The sequence below is a fragment of the Vigna umbellata genome, chromosome 6 (genome assembly GCF_029865625.1).
Source record: "Vigna umbellata cultivar VRB3 chromosome 6, Vumbellata_1.0, whole genome shotgun sequence".
Taxonomy (NCBI): Eukaryota; Viridiplantae; Streptophyta; class Magnoliopsida; order Fabales; family Fabaceae; genus Vigna; species Vigna umbellata.
In genome coordinates, this window is record NC_142170.1 from 36,223,725 (window position 1) to 36,241,264 (window position 17,540).

Below are 17,540 nucleotides of genomic sequence, written 5' to 3' on the forward strand. Positions count from 1 at the left end.
AAAATGTTTTGGTAATTTATGGTTGTTTTCATTTGTCAGCTTCAGTTACCTCGTTCTTTTGTGAAATTATAATGATTTTATGTACTTGAAAACACTATATCGTCTGTCCACATTTTTAATGATTATAAACAGTTAATACAATTAGAAGTAATTATCCGAACAGTTATTGTGATTAAAAACAGAAAGGTAAAATAATAAGAAAATATGTAAAAAATGTAACAAACAGAATCCCCAGTAGCGCGGTGTGGCGTTTAGTAACAAAGCTTTGACAATAGTGACATGACGCCGAGGGAACCATTTTTGGACAAGATTGAAAATCGTTTTGTTTCAAAATTCTTATTCCAATCGGACCAGTTTGCTACTGTTTTAGAATTTATAATAATATTTGACACTCCGAAAGTTATAATTTACCCTTTCTCTTAAATTTCAATGTCAAAAAAGAAGAGGGATAATAATTGAAAAGATACTTAGATTTATTGCGGTTCCACGATAAATAGAAAAGAGAAAACGTTATAAGGACACCCTCACATGCAAAATTTTATGAACGAGTGTGTTTATAGAATCAGAGTAGCAAAAATCAGTTACGGAATCCAATATATTAAGAAGGCAAATGACATTACAACATGTCTTAGTAAACATTTCTTTCACTGGCTCTCTATTTTTACTGTCGATGTTTTAAACAGATGAGATATTTCTCCTAATAATATTACTATGTATTGTGACTAAGGAACTACAGCATTAATTTCTGGAAAGACCAGCTACAGCTTTTGTTTCTTGTTTGGTGGCCCGGAAGAAGTCTCAACCTGCAAACACATTCGAAAATTGCACAATTAAATAGAATACCAGGGGCTTTTCTCTGGAAAGCTACTGCTTAATGAAATTTTCCTAGGACTTAATTTTTTTATTCCACATTCATGCAAATATATAACTTTTAATTTTTATCATATAATATTTTTCTATGATTATCCCTTTAATGTCCAATTCTGTGTTTTTTGTCCATCTATCTTACTGTAATAGAAACACTTGTGTTGTGTGCATGTCAGACGAAGCTATGTAAGCACTTTTGCGAAGAAAATTAACCAGAAGGATAAAAGAGGATTTAGACATTATAAGGATTGAGAACAAACAATTAAAATGCTACAACTCTCCCATAATATAATGTTATAATATAGGTTTAAACCCTTATTTAGTCATTGTATTTGTGTGTCAATCTCAAGTGGGTCTTCATTTTTTTCCCGGTCTCAATGGAGTCCATAAATTTGTAAAAATGAGTCAATTAAGCCCTCTTCGTTAAGTTATCATTGACGCCGTCTAACTGTGATGACGTGGTGCACACTTAAAATGATGATGTGCCAGTATTATATTACGTGGATTTTTTTAGATGAAGCTAGCCGCCGCAACAGTGTCATTCCCCACCATCCTCGCCGTCACGGCCAACCACCATGCTCATCTCGTTGGACAACCATCCTTCATCACGCGCCACCACCCACCAATGAATCACGCCACTGCCTATCCTTCTCTTGTCGCCAATGTCGCGAGCGACGCAACATCCACCATAAACACCCAGAATCACAAGCAATCTCATCGCTCCACCATGAACCACGAGCGCTGCCATCACCACAATCTCGCCACCACCAAACCCTAGCACAGTGTCGCCATCACCTCGCGCAACCATCACCTCCTCGCGCAGTTCACCTGCAACCCAAATCGCAACGGCGAAATCTTCTTCTTCACCATCACGTCGCACCTTCATTACCAACCCAGAATCACAAAGAACCCTAAAACCCCAACCTCTCCAATCTCTACGCGCTACCTCCATTCAAACTTGCAACCAAGACAACACAAAAGATCCAGGAAAAGCCCCAGATCAAAACCCTAAGTCGCGATTTTCAATTCACATATCAATTCGTCCAGAACCGAGCAAGGACACGAAACGCGTAAAAGGGTCGATGTATCTCAGGCCAAATGGCAAGAACACACACACTTGAAGAACTCCACCTGAAATTCTCTCAGTAGGTTGATGTCGACCCAGCTCCACAGCCCCAATGGCAAGAACAGAAGAAGCCCAAAGAAAGCAAAAGAAGAAGTCACAAGGGAAAGTGGTTGTGAGAGATTTTTTCGCAATGGAAGAAAGGGATGTGTGTTCTTCCCAGCAACAATGAGAGAGACAGAGAGAGATACGAAAATATTATTTGAGGACCAAAAGAGAGTGAATTTGCTTTGAAGAAATAAGGACAAAGGGTTTTCCTTAGTGAAAGAAACAGTATGAAAAATGGGCTATTGCTGAAGATTGTGCAGCGACGGTGGTGGGTGGCGGCTGGAGAAGAGGCCGCCGCAGCCTGTGGGGCGATTCTGAGAGGGTTTCCGGTGGCAGTAGAAAAAGTATAAAAATTTAACACGCGTGGAATTGTTGATTGTACAACACATCACCCATTCAGTTTAATATACAATGCCACGCCATATTAAAAAAAAATACAACTCAGTACAGTTAGACGACGTCAGTGATAACTTAACGAAGAGGGCTTAATTGGCTCATTTTTACAAGTTTATGGATCCGATTGAGACCGAAAAAAACGAGGATCCACTTGAGATTGGCACACAAATACGAGGACCAAATGAGGGTTTAAACCTATAATGTACTGAAAAGTAAACCATAAGATACTATGAAAAGTTCAACGGGGACCTAAATTTCTGCCAACTTCAAAGTATAAAATTCATCATAAATATAAGAAAAAATTCTTACAGTATTCAGTTGTTCCCTGATGTATGTCAAGGATCTCAGCATAGCTTCAAGAGTATCCCTTGTGAGAAAAAACTTCACCTCTGTTTCACCTGATGGAGATTTGCTGTAATCATGCAGCTACAAACGAAAGTAGATATCACAAGGAAATCCTTCGTAGTATCACAAAGGTACATCACAACAACAGCCAAAAGAAGACATTGCAGGTACATTTCAGCACTTCATAATATCTAACCGCGTTAACAAAATTGTAGTGAATCCTTCTAAAAGCAGATTTTGATTCATAATTACTACGCTTAATTCATAACACTCTTCGTTACCTTGAGGCTGATTATAGCCACTCTATTCGCAGGGGATGATGTTCCACGGTTCTCCATGGTCCACGTCATTGATTTGAGGCAAGGAAGGCTTTCCTACCATGTTATTTTAATTTTTTTACAATAAAAAACAAACTAAATTCAGTAAATAGCCAAAAGAAAAGGGGAAGCAGGAGGAAAGTGTTACTTGCAAGGATATTTATATTTTACAGTAAGAGAGACTCAATTTAGATAATAAAGAAAATGGGTCTAAAGTAAATAATCACTAAAATTAATGAGCAGTACTGATATTCCTAAGTTCATCCTAGGTCATTTGGAACAAAAATCAGTGCACAACTTTTCCTCACATTCACTAAGTAAGCGCATTTAAAAATATCAAACCATTCATATTTCAAATGTGCATTGCAGTTCTAAGTTATCAGGAGTCTAAGCAATCGAGCGTCAAATGCATACGTCTATCATTAAAAATCTAAACCACCAAATGAAAATCGAACGTTCCACATTTTATTTCTACAGGTCAGACTTAAAACAGGCATTCAAATTCTGTATCATCAATTTTACATCAACGAAGTCGCTACACGAATTTCAAGACAACTGACCGCACTGAATCCAGTTCCTTACCAAGTCATCACAAGAAGCAACAGCATCACACTGGAAGCTGGGCGACGCCGTTTCGGAATATGCACGATTGAGCGGGGCAACAGAACCGGGGTCATGCCGCGGCCAGAGCAGAGAAGGAGAAACATTCGCCGTACCCTTGAATTGCAGCGACGCGTCCTCCTTCCATTGATCACAGTTTTTCCTCAACGAGGAGAGGAGATTGGTTCGCAGTTGCTGTGGAAGGTCGGGAGGAAAGAGCTTCAAGACGTCGTGGTGGTGGTCGGGGCGAGCGAGGTTGTAGCGCGCGCATTTTCTGAGGAGGGAGCGGAGGCACGCCAAGACCTGCGAGAGATAGGTGAGGTGATAGTAGAAATGAGGGAATTGGCGGTGAAATTGGTGAAGTGAGAGGGTTACTTACGGGGTCCAGTTGAGAGAGTGAAGAGAGGCGGAGGAGGGATTGGAAGCGAGTCTTGTCGGAGAGGGGAAGACCGGTGTTGCGCGTGGACCAGAGGGTGCAGAGGATGCGGTTCAGTGATTCTTCTGATTCTATGTGCGTTAGGTTGTGAAGTTCCTGCAGCACTTCACTCTCCTCCATCTGCTACACCGCTGCTTCCTCCACACAGATCAACATAGGTTTCTTCCTTCCTCCTCCTTGCTTCAATTCACTTCTAAACTGTACCGTATTCTCCACCAATTATTCGGGTTAGTTACTTTTCATGGAAATAAAAATTAAATAAAAGAGAGAGGAATGAAAAGAAAATAAATAAAGGCAAAGTTAAGTTATTATTATAAGTACCTAAGTATGTTTTTAGTACTTATATATGAAATTAGAATTAGTTTATTTATAAAATTTATTTGTATACGTGGAATATCCTTCTAATAGGACGTTAAATTTTGGCTTAATATTTATTTTCTTCACTATTGTTTTTTTAGTTTTGTTTAAAATAGTTGTCAACTTTTTGGATATTTAAAGTGATCCCAAATTTTATAATTTTTTTCAATTTAGTTTTTTACTCTAAGCGTGTCTAAATAGTTAATCACATAGTATCCACATGAGTTATTAGTAAATATTATGGCTACCAGACCATCTCATCTTTTTCCAACATTCTCGACTTCATCCTTGTAGTATCCCTGGTCATTAAACTCTCCCTTCCCGTCACTATGTCGTCACAACGTACCATCATCTTCTTCCTCATATCATTACTACTGCTAGATAGTCAACATCTTCTTCGAGCAAGCCGTAAATCGCAGATTTGAAACCTCACAAACAACTTGTGAAAAACCCTAAATTACGCACCAGATTGCAAGAACCTCCACGACCAACCACCCAAACCAAATGCGAAGCCACCAACAGTGCAACCACAAATCACTGCAGAAACCTCTATCAGCCACCACTTCCTCGCATTACCAACCGAAGTCATGGTGAAACCCTAATGACCCATTTTGAGCCTCTCCACACAAAGCCCCATTGCGAGTTCGAATCTGCAACGCAGAAAGCTAGAAACCACAAATTGCAAATGAAACACAACATCTCCATTATCGTAAATCGAATCAACCACAACAAGGCATCATCTCGTGAATCATCATCTCAATCACCACAAATTCGCACAGTCGTGAAACTCAACTCGTGAATCATCATCTCAATCAACCATGGAAACATTAAGAACCACAAAACTCTTTCACTCAATCATGAACTAGAAAACCTCACTCACATCACTGTCATATGCAATCATGTGGAACACATCTTTCACTCACGGGTCACGTGGATACCATGTTGTTAACGATTTATATGCTCTCAAGGAAAATGGCTAAATTGAACCAAAATTACAAAAATTGTGATAACTTTAAATTCTCGAAAAAGTCACAGACCACTTTAAACAAAGTAGATGAAAATAGGGACCAAAATAGGTATTAAGCCTTAAATTTTTTCTATAAAATATTTATAAAAAAATGTTTTAACAGATTAAAAAGTCAAACACGACTCACATGACACGTGTAATTTAAAAAAATATTTTTTTTATTTTTCTTTTCTTTTACATGTTTTTCTTTTTTTTACTTTTTTTCTTTCATCTTCTTCCTAGCTAACACTAAGGATCACCTCCTTTGTCCAACCAACCCACTACCAACAATGTTAATCGTATTTGGAACACTCATTGGTGTCACCGGTACGAATCTCTCCTTTTTCTTCTTCACCACCTACGAGAGATCCAATCATCCATTCATTTTCCAAACTCCTTCCACACAATTAAAATAAAAACTTAACATATCTCATGTGTATTAAGTTTCAACTTCCTTCAAAAGCATAAATTTTTGTGTTTATTTGCAATACAATGTCTCGACACAACAATTGACGAGCCATAAAATTACCAATTTGCGACATAATGATATCATATGTGAAGGACAAGTTACACATAATAAATTGCATAAAGTAATCACATAATTGTTATTCAATGTAAGTTTCCAATTCTACATAAATGAAAGTAGTCTCAAAGCTAAATAACAATAACTATGATTCTTAGGGGTGGACAAAATTAACTTAATTGTAGTGAATTATCGATTAATTGTACTATATTGAATTAAAAAAACTGAACTATTTACAATAAAAATTGAATTACACTATTTTATAGTTCAGTTTTAGAAAATCGAACCTCTAAAGTTATAATTCAATTAATTTCTCAATAAATTAAAACTATTCATTTTATACCTTTTACTTGTTTGAGAGTCTCTAAATTTACACTTTTGTTTAACTATTGTCGATTAGACCAAACCTTGGTAATCAAAACTGACTTTTTGAATTTAGGTAATTTTAGGTAAGGGTCGACTTAGTCGAATTTCGGTTGGGACTAACTTAATTGAGTTTTAGCTATGCTCGACTTGGCCAAATTCAGACAATTTTTTGTTAAAGCTAACTTAGTTAAATTCGATCGATTTTTGATCAGGATCGTCTCGACCATTCATGATCATCCCAGATGAATTCCGTTGATTTTCACCAACGCCGACTCAGTTAAGTTTTGTCAATTTCGATTGGGACCAACTCGACTAAGTTTTACGGCACTGTCAATATAATTCGACCAATTAAAATTTCGGTTGAAAAATTTAATTTTACAAATTTTAAAAAAATATAAATGACTAAATTTTATATAGAAAGTTAATCAATTTTTATATTTTTATATTGATTCTATACATCTTATATGAAGTTTGAAATACATATAATAAATTTGACTTATTATAATGATTTTTTACATATATGTCGTTTTACAACTATTATAAAAAAATTTATAGAACCGTTATAAAATATCTTATCTACGTTAATGCGTCTAAAGTAAATTTTAAATCTATTTTATTTATAGTAATTAATTAGACTAATTTAATTAATAAGTCAATAATTAAATTTAAAAAATTTATCACGAATATATATATATATATATATACATATATATATATACATATATATATATACATATATATATATATACATATATATATATATATATATACATATATATATATACATATATATATATATACATATATATATATATATATACATATACATATATACATATACATATATACATATACATATATACATATACATATATATATACATATACATATATATATACATATACATATATATATACATATACATATATATATATATATATATATATATATATATATACATATATACATATACATATATATATATGTATATACATATACATATATACATATACATATATATATACATATACATATATATATATATATATATATATATACATATATATATATATATATATATATATATATATATATATACATATATATATATATATATATATATACATATATATATATATATATATATATATATATATATATATATATATATAATGGTTAAATCGTTTTATTTTATATCCATCTTATTTCCATTTAATTTACATTCCGAAGTCCCTTATAACACTAACCCACTATTTATTATCTAACTACAATTACCATTTTTTTATTTATTCTTTAATCATTGTTATCAATTGTTATTATTTATTTATTTCATTTGAATATACAGTCACACGATATCTCTTTTCATATATACGTCAGAGAATTTGGATATATGTTTAAATAAAGAATTTTTAAAGAATATTTTCGTTTATATATACAAAAAATTGGAAATTTGTTTTAATAAAGAATAATTTAGTTTATATACCAGAATTTGGAATTCTCTTTTTTACAAAGCATTTTAAAAGATAATTTACTCTCTAGTACCTTTAAAATGTTAGAAATTCTTATAATTTAAAAACATTTTTAAATATTTTGAGTGATAAAATTTAAATTAACAGAGCAACAATTTAGATTTAACTGTCTCAGTTTTTAGATTAAAAGTACATATAAGTTGAACTATTTTTTTTTCTTCAGAAAATAATAATTGAGTTATTTTCTTAATAATACTACAAACAAAGTGAAATTTTAAGGGAGAAAATTCCTCAGTTATTCCTCAATTTTAACTACAATCAAAATTCCTCATTTATTTTTTTCTTTTTTTTTCATTTTTCCCAATTATATGATACTTATGTAAATAAATTTGAATTTTAAAATCTCAATTTTTTATACATATAATTAATTCATAAGGTTAAGAATTAAATTTTATTCCAAACTTAAAAATATATTATTTTGCTTTATAAACAATATTTAAAATAAACATAATTTTAAATATGAGAATTTTCAGGTAAAATTGTTTTAGATATAAAGAAAACTAAAATCTCATCAGAAAATAATAATTGTTTTCTAAAATAATACTAAATTAAAAGCAACAAATTAAACTGAAAATTGTTACTTCAATCACACTAAGGAAAATAAGAAAATAAAGAAAAAGAAAAATAATACCGAACTGCATATTTCATATTTATTAAACTAATTAACACTTTATCATTCTAATTTTATAATTTATAACAATATTAATATTCATATAATTAATCTGAAGTTAAGAACAAAAATCATTATCACTATTTTTATTTTTTATTTAATGATTTTTTTAATTTTTTAATTTTTTTAATTTTTTAAATATAGAATAACAGTATATTTTTACTTGACTAGTTACATCAAATGATATATAGTACGATGATATATTTATAAATCTCCAGAAAATTTAAACTGTTTTACTTCAATTTAAGAAAATACAAATGAAGAATTTCAACCGAACGAGTGGCTTATCAGAGAATTTAAACTGAATGAGTTGAAGATGAGTTCTGGTAGACTCTTACTCTATAAATACAGCATGGAAGCACCAACATAAGCCATTTGGAACGAAGAATCAGAGAAAAAATGACTATGAAGATCTTTCTTATTTTCTTGAGCTGCTTCACACTATGCTGTTTTGCAAAGCAAAGGTCAACTTTGCACATAAATGTCACGGAAGGAGCTGGGAGAAAAATTCCAGATACCTTCTTCGGAGCATTTTTTGAGGAAATCAACCATGCAGGAGCTGGGGGATTGTGGGCCGAGCTTGTTCGAAACCGAGGTTTCGAAGAAGGAGGCTCAAGCGTTCCCTCAAATATATTTCCATGGGCAATGGTGGGAGATGATTCAACCATACAGATCTCAACCGATCGTAGCTCTTGCTTCGATCGAAACAAAGTTGCATTGCGTATGGATGTTCTCTGTGATGGACCCAAATCTTGCCCACCTGATGGTGTTGGCATCTCCAATCCTGGTTTCTGGGGCATGGTCAGTGCCTTCTCATCTCTCACAACTCTTTTTTTTTTTTAAATGTTTCTCATATCTATAATTAATGTCTCTCGTGTTCCATCAGAATATTGAGAAAGCACACAAGTATAAAGTAGTGTTCTTTGCCAAAGCAAGTGGTGTGGTTGATCTTCGCGTCTCGTTTGTTGGATCCGATAATACCGAGTTGGCATCAAACAGCATTACGTCTTTGGGTCACAATGTTACAGAGTGGACGAGGATGGAGACCGTACTGGAAGCGAAGGCCACTAACCACAATGCAAGTCTCCAAATAACGACAAGCAAGAAAGGAGTTTTATGGTTAGATCAAGTTTCAGCTATGCCACTAGACACGTTCAAGGTAAGTATGCATGACGCTCATGAATGCAATGCAATACTTTTGTTGTGAGTTTTTTGTTAACATTGTGTTCCCACAGGGTCATGGATTCCGAAAGGACCTTGCTCAGAGGGTGGCCGCTTTGAAGCCCAGATTTTTCAGATTCCCTGGTACGTAGGTTAAGCTCAAAGTTAATGATAAGAAAGTGTTGTATTGAGAAATATATGTAATAATAGTATTGGTGGGTTGCATCAGGTGGATGTTACGTTGAAGGAGGTTATATGAGAAACGCATTCAGATGGAAAGACAGCGTGGGAGCATGGGAGGAGAGACCTGGTCACTTCGGAGACGTTTGGAGTTATTGGACCGACGATGGTTTTGGCTATTTTGAGGGCCTTCAAGTAACTTCTTTCTTCTCCTATTCCTTTTTCTTTTCCTTTTTAATAATCCAAAATCTTATATTTCTCTTTCCTTTCTCCATCAGTTTTCTGAGGATATCGGTGCCTTGCCTGTCTGGGTTTTTAACGACGGTATATATACTTGGTTACGTAAAAACATTATTTGTGATAAAAAATATCATTGAATTTTTCATTCTGATCCAATATTTGGTTCATATATGTAGGTCTCAGCCTCAATGACGAAGTGGATACGTCTATGATCGGACCTTTTATTCAAGTGAGAGTTTCTTCATTTTGTTAACTTTTTAGAAATTCTAAATTTAGAATTGTGGTTTAAAGAATGTGAATTGTGTAACAGGAAGCTCTGGATGGACTTGAGTTTGCAAAGGGTTCGGCAAAATCAAAATGGGGATCTCTAAGGGCTTCCATGGGACATCCCGACCCATTCGATCTCAGAATCGTTGCCATTGGAAACGAAGAGTGCGCCATGTCTAAGTATCGAGGAAACTACCTCAAATTTTATGACGCCATCAAGCAAGCTTATCCAGATATTCAGATTATCTCTAACTGCGATGCTTCTCAAAAACCCTTGGATCATCCAGCTGATTTCTACGATTTTCATGTAAAAGCTTTTCTTCGATTTTTATCGTGTCATAATAATTATCTATACAACTCTTTCTTAATGTATACATTTTTCAGATTTATACAAATGCCAACGACATGTTTTCGAAGCATACGAAATTCGATGACGCACCACGATACGGTCCAAAGGTTTGAGTTCTTTTTAGCTATATTTATATGATTATGATATGAATGATTATGAAGAGGGAAGATGAAGTTTGATTATGTTGGCAGGCGTTTGTGAGTGAGTATGCCGTTTGGCAATCGGACGCCGGTAATGGAACTCTTCTTGCTGCCGTGGCTGAAGCTGCATTCCTTATTGGATTGGAAAAGAATAGGTTCTGTCTCCTTTTGTTCATTAATTCTATCTCTCATTCTTTCTTATTTCTAAATTGTTTTTGTTCTTCAAACAGTGACGTCGTCCACATGGTTAGCTATGCACCGCTGTTCGTAAACAAAAACGACAGAAGGTAATTTTGTTATCCTTTTTGATTTGAGCAGTGTTATTTTTGTGGAATGATGGTGTTTAATTTGAAATGGTTTGTAGGTGGACACCCGATGCAATTGTATTTGACTCTCACCAGAGCTATGGAACTCCCAGCTATTGGATTCAACATCTTTTTAGCACTTCAAGTGGAGCGACTTTGCTAGATTCAACTCTTGAAAGCACTTCCGATTACATAGTTGCATCGGCAATCGAATACAGAAATCCTTCAGAGAAGAAAATGTATTTGAGAATAAAGGTTGTAAACTTTGACAGTGATCCCCACAGGTTTAGGTTTTCTATCAGTGGAGTCGATTCGAAGGTTAAAGAATATGGAGCAACGAGAACAGTGATCACAGGGCCTAACGTCAAAGAAGAAAATTCTTTTTCTGAACCTAACAGGATTGTTCCACAACACAGTTCTCTGGACAATGCTTGTTCAGACATGACTCTCATGCTTCCTCCTTACTCCCTTACTTCCGTTGATCTCTTCGTATAGACTCTCAACACCAATGCATACTTTTCTTTTTCTTTTCTTTTCTTTTCTTTTCTTTTCTTTTTCAGAGAAATAGGATATACCATCTATTTTTTCATTTATTTTATACACATTTTTTCTTCCCATTTATATTATTTTCTTTTTCTTATATCTGCCTTTTCGGAGTTATTTGTAAAATAACAATAGGTTAAATAGGTGGATAACTGAAGATAATTAAAAAAGAGAAAATAATAATATTGTTTATCGTCCATGCTAACCATATTTAGTTCAAAATATCACATTATGAATTTATTATGAAACTATCCTCTCTTTTTTCAATTATTATAATAACAAATAATTCATACTGTAAATAATAAATAAATAAATAATTTTTTAAATTTATTTCAACCAAACAATATCTCTTTTTCTTTCATTTTTTATCTTTTCTTTCTCTCTTCTTTACTTTCATCCTTTTACCAAAACATAAAAATTAGACGCTAAGTATTACTTTTATCCATAATCCATTTTGAAACTTGTAAGGATTTGGTCCCCATGAAGTTCGAATTTCCGGAATTCTAATATTTTTTTAAAAGAAAAAAAATTAAAGATACATATAATTAATATGTAAAAGAAAGTTAATAAACTAAGAAATTAAAAAAAATTAATAATTTAGTATAATAAAAATGATTTTTATTTTATACTAAATTAAATTTATTATTATTAAATTAAATAATAGTTATGTTTATATTAATAATATAAATATATTACTATTAATAGGTAATGCTTTTATAAATTTATTATTAAGTTAAATAATAGTTATGTTTATTATTAATAATTAACAACATAAATATATTATTTTTAATAGGTAATGCATTTATAAATTTGTTATTATTGGTTAATTTAATAAATTAATTTTTAGAGTTATATTATCGTGTATATTTTTTTAAAAAATTCAACGTATAAAATCTAATAAATTCAAATATATTATTATAAAACTAATTAGCAAAAGAATCTGTGAAAGATTAGTCCTCACTAATTAACAACTTGGATTTAATATACTATTATTTCAAGTTCCACATTATATTATATTTTTTAGAGATATACAATAGAATAATCCCTACTTAATATGTGATTTTGCTCTTGGTATGAAATGTATCTCGTAAAATTGACACTTGACACACTACAAGTGGGTGCACAAAACCTAGTTTATTGAATAAACTTCTAGTTCTAGCTTTTACATTTTAACAAAATTTCATCTTAAACATATTGCTTAATTTTATCATATGAATCCTCAAAGACACTCCAATGTGTTTTATAAAATATGCACACATACTAAAACATGAATAAATTTTAATAAGTTTATGAGTCTCATTAAATTTCTTCTAAGATTTCAAATTAAATATTTAAATATGATACATTCCTTTTTAATTGTCATTTATGCTTCATAAAATTTGTATTAAAAAAATTTTCCCAAGTAATTGCTTACTTATTGTGTCACTAATCTTTGTAAGAATTACATATAGAAGAATTTTGAACAAGATTGAGTCTCACTAAAATTCTTTTAAGGTTTAATAAGTTTTTAGTTTCATAAATTTTAAAACATTAATTAAAAAATGACATATTACATAAGTTATTTATGACATATTATATTAGTTTCAAAATTAATGTTGTCTCAAACGACATAATAAGTTTGACACATATCACATCAGTTGATCAACCGGTATAAAACAAGATCATATCACATCAGTTGTAACCATAATCAGTTTAGAATTGAAATATTAATCAGTGTTGAACAAATCATATTACATCAGTTGTCTCTAAGAACTGATATAATATGTCCTTACTCTTTCGGAAAAAAAACATATCACATTAGTTAAGTTAAGAATCGATGTAATATACCACACATTTGTAACTTAATTCATGTGATATATGTTGTTTCTTTTAAAGAACAAAATTTTGCTAGCTACAACACCATATCATGTTGTAATCAAATTTACATAGATTCCATATTGTTGAGAATGACAATATTTGATGTTTTGATGTAATAAATCCTAAAGTTTTACTTAAACATCAAGACTTCTCATCAACTACAATAGCACACTTTAAATGTCCAAATAAAACATTATGCTAAAGAGAATGAGTACTAATATTTATGCCACAAGAAATATCTTGTTCATTCATTGCAAATTTCTTCAAAAATGTTCGTAGCCAATGATTCGTCATTGTAAAAAACCTGTAGTAGATATAACACACACACACACACACACACACATATATATATATATATGTGTGTGTGTGTGTTAGGAACAAGAAAAAAAAGGAAAGAAAGAAATAAAGGAGACAAGAATTTAACGTGGTTCAACATACAAATGCCTATGTCCACGACTACACTAGGAAATATATTTATATTTTGGTGTATCTCTTAATTTTTAGTGAGGGTTGCTTATATAGCTAAATAGAGAAGAACATCTCATAGTATTAAGAGATGTATGACTAAATTAAGCTCCACAATACTAACAATTCTCCCACTTGGAGCTTGATTTACATTATCACTTAGTGTAGTTGCCTTCATCATCAATTACTCTTGAAGGCCAGTTGAGGCAATACAAAGCCTCAGCTTATTTGTTGTGATAGTCTTGGTCAACATATCAGCGGAATTATTTTCATGTGAAATCTTTGATAAAGACAAGTCTCCATCATTTATCAGATTTATGATAAAATAATACTTCAATTCAATTTTATTCACATGAAAATTAACTTCTATTTTATTGACAACTTTATTAACAGGTGAGCGATTTCAAAAATATATAACTAATAAAAAAATATTTTCAAAAATTTAATTACTAGTAGATTTATGAATTTCAAAAAAATTCAATTACAGAATAGTTTACCAACAAATTTGAAAAATATTATTACCAATAGATTTATTGACAAATTTTACTACAATACAACTAAAATGAGAACTTTGAATACCAACAAAAGTAATCTATTGATAATAAAAATTATATATTATTGAGAGATTTTACTAAAAAAAATATGACAATAATTAAAATTCTAAAATATATTGATATTATTAAGTTAATACATTTTATATGACAAATTTTATTAATGAATTCTTTTTATAATAAAATTATTTGGAAATATATTATTTTGATGAAAACAAAATTCTAAACATATTAAATACATGCTAATTTTTATGAGCTTTTTAATGTATGTTTTTTTTCAAGTTGAAGTTCATTAGATTCTATAATGGTTACTATACCAATGCTAAACAATTAAGACTTTGTTCTGAATGGATTTGGGGAGAGTGATTGAATGAATTTGAGAGGATTTGAAAATAAATTTTTTGTTGTTTATTTGAGTAGATTTGGAGGTAGGTGAGAATGGATTTGGAAGTAAATTTTTTTAATCGGTCACATCAATCAAATCTTACACTAATTCTCACAAACATTACTTCCAAATTCACTCTCACTTACCTCCAAATTCACTCAAATAAACAACAATAAAATTTATTTCCAAATACACTCAATCATTCTCCCAAATCCATTCAAATAAATAAAAGATAAGAGTCGATGTACTGCAGATAATTCAAAACACTTAATCAAATCGTCATCATAAATTATTTCTACATTTAGAAAAATCATGAATAGTAAATTTACGTGTGTATATAAACCTTATCTGATTAAATATGAGATGCAATATATATATATATATATATATATATATATATATATATATATATATATTATATTAACTAGAAAACGTACCCAATATATATATTTTTAATTTACTTATCACACTTGAAATAAATGAAAGCTAGTTAGACATTATATAATTTTTCTAATTGGTGCTTTTACTTTCTCAAATTTTAAACTCAAATTTAAAAGAATTCTTAAATCATAAGTACAAATATTAACTCCTAATTTTAAAATTTTAAAATTCAAATTAAATAAACAAGCACTTTTATTAATTCATCTCAGCAGGTTATAAAATTCAAAGGAATCCCATAAATATATTAGTCGAATTCAAAGTTAGAAATAAATAGTAAGAGAAATATTTTTATTCTTCTGAAACAGCTTAAATTGGCAAAGAATTAAAAATGCAGGAGGTGGAATTGAATTTGTTTCAATTCTCTGCTTCCTTTGAATCAATAATTGCACCAAAAGTGCACGGCTCGCGTGCCGACAACGGAGTATGAGCAGCCTGGAAATTCAGCTATTCGTGTCCTTTGAATCGCTTTGAAATTGATTTCAAATTGTACAAGGTATGAGATTAATGACACAAAAAAACAAAAGATACTCTAGCAGTTACATTTTTTTGTCGTTAAAAGTTAGAAAATGGGTTTCTTTAAAGATTGAAATAACAAAATATATGTGGCTGTCAAAAACATTAGTAATTTAATTTCTATATTTAGATTTATAATTTATTTTGGTCTTTTTTTTATAGAAAACTTGTACGACTTAAAACAAAAACAAAAAATGGAGAAAACTTTCTTGACCTAAAGTAACGTGTAGGCTAAAATAGTCATGTCCCTTGATTGTGGGATTAACATTTTATTTATAAGTTAAATAATTACAAATAGTTTTTTATCTCAAAATTAGGATAATATTTCAGTTATAAGAATAAAGAACAGAAGTTTACAAAGATAATAACAAAAGACTACAAAAGATTATAAGATAATAAAAAATATTACAAAAGATAACAAGTTAATAACCAAAAAAACTAAAGATCCAACAAATTCCTCATGGTTTGGCTCCATGGGTCTTCAAGCTTGTTAAAAGTTGGGGACATCAAACACGACCCATAAACGATCTATGGTTAAGTTCATGGTTACCTCAGTATACTCCACACAAAACTCTTGCATTCTTTTTGGTGTAGCTCGACCTGAAAATGATCATTAATGAAGTTCATTGTTTTGCTTGTGTAAAAAAACTCTTGCTAGATCTACTTATATGTTGAGGTTGGTAACCCTTGGACGATACACAACCCTCTAACCTTAGTCATTAGCTTTCGTGATTCGAAAGGTTGACAAAAATCCATCATCAATATCAACTTTGATTTTGTTAAGTTTTAATTAAATTCACTCCAATTTAATTTGTTTTGCGATTTCTATCACCAACAGAGATTCAAAGTGGAAAAATAAAAAAAATTCATTAATTTTAAGCAATCTTGATGAAAATGTGATTGGTGTGGCTGAACAACAGAATTGAGGCTGAGCTAAAAAAGCAAACCCTTTAGAAGATAAAACCTCAAACACTAAACTTGAGGCTAAGTCATGAAGACTCTTTCTCAAAGAAGTCATCTCAAGAGCTGAAGTGTTAGAGCATGAGACTAACCCTTTGAAACTCTCTTGTATTGATATTGTTTTATTTATCAAATTATGTCTTCATTAAATGTTTGTAAATTAGTTTATGCTTTTTGTTGGATGAATTGATCACTCATCTTATTTCACTAGTTTAGGATTGAGTGGGAATTGATTTCAAATTGTGGTCCAACTAATTATTCTCCTCCTTAGATGTTACGAATAGATCTAAGACTATATATAGCTGGTTATAGAATTCTAATATCAATGCAAGTGATTCATTCAAGTCGTCACTAAGGAATCATACTGAAGTTTGATTATTTCTCCATGCGCTAAGAATAAACCTAGGGTTATATTTAAAGATAACTTCCAAGACATGAATAATTGCATTTTTGTAAATAAGGATTAAATCAGTATAAGAGAGGGACAAAGTAGTGAAATCTAGTTTCAACATGTTTTTATCATATTGAAGTTAAAATTTTACTTAAAATTGTTTTAGTGCATCTTTATTACCTTAAATCAACACTTTTTATACATCAAAT

The 17,540-nt window shown here is 31.0% G+C and overlaps 2 protein-coding genes across 2 annotated transcripts; one reads left to right on the forward strand and one right to left on the reverse strand.

The window, feature by feature from the left end:
• Positions 1–568: 568 nt before the first annotated feature.
• Positions 569–4,368, reverse strand: LOC124819736 (uncharacterized). The gene is made up of 5 exons (XM_088092432.1): positions 4,076–4,368; positions 3,679–3,999; positions 3,061–3,153; positions 2,744–2,860; positions 569–803 (listed from the first exon to the last, which is right to left on the reverse strand). The coding sequence occupies exons 1-5, from the start codon at positions 4,250–4,252 to the stop codon at positions 759–761; spliced, it is 753 nt and encodes a 250-aa protein (XP_087948558.1). The 5' UTR covers positions 4,253–4,368; the 3' UTR covers positions 569–758.
• Positions 4,369–8,982: 4,614 nt separating this feature from the next.
• Positions 8,983–11,720, forward strand: LOC148197370 (alpha-L-arabinofuranosidase 1-like). The gene is made up of 11 exons (XM_088093099.1): positions 8,983–9,384; positions 9,470–9,742; positions 9,819–9,888; positions 9,974–10,119; positions 10,203–10,248; positions 10,341–10,393; positions 10,475–10,738; positions 10,816–10,887; positions 10,972–11,075; positions 11,151–11,207; positions 11,285–11,720. Exons 1-11 carry the CDS (start codon positions 8,983–8,985, stop codon positions 11,718–11,720), a joined length of 1,923 nt encoding a protein of 640 aa, XP_087949225.1.
• Positions 11,721–17,540: the final 5,820 nt, after the last annotated feature.

Bases quoted from the DNA above. Each gene is read 5' to 3' on its own strand.
- LOC124819736 (XM_088092432.1), bottom strand. From the start codon at position 4,252: ATGGAGGAGAGTGAAGTGCTGCAGGAACTTCACAACCTAACGCACATA. The intron at 4,000-4,075 runs GTAAGTAACCCT...TATCTCTCGCAG, and splicing joins CACTCTCTCAACTGGACCCC to GTCTTGGCGTGCCTCCGCTC. The intron at 3,154-3,678 runs GTAAGGAACTGG...ATAACATGGTAG, and splicing joins TTGCTTCTTGTGATGACTTG to GAAAGCCTTCCTTGCCTCAA.
- LOC148197370 (XM_088093099.1), top strand. From the start codon at position 8,983: ATGACTATGAAGATCTTTCTTATTTTCTTGAGCTGCTTCACACTATGC. The intron at 9,743-9,818 runs GTAAGTATGCAT...GTGTTCCCACAG, and splicing joins TGCCACTAGACACGTTCAAG to GGTCATGGATTCCGAAAGGA. The intron at 11,076-11,150 runs GTTCTGTCTCCT...TTCTTCAAACAG, and splicing joins ATTGGATTGGAAAAGAATAG to TGACGTCGTCCACATGGTTA.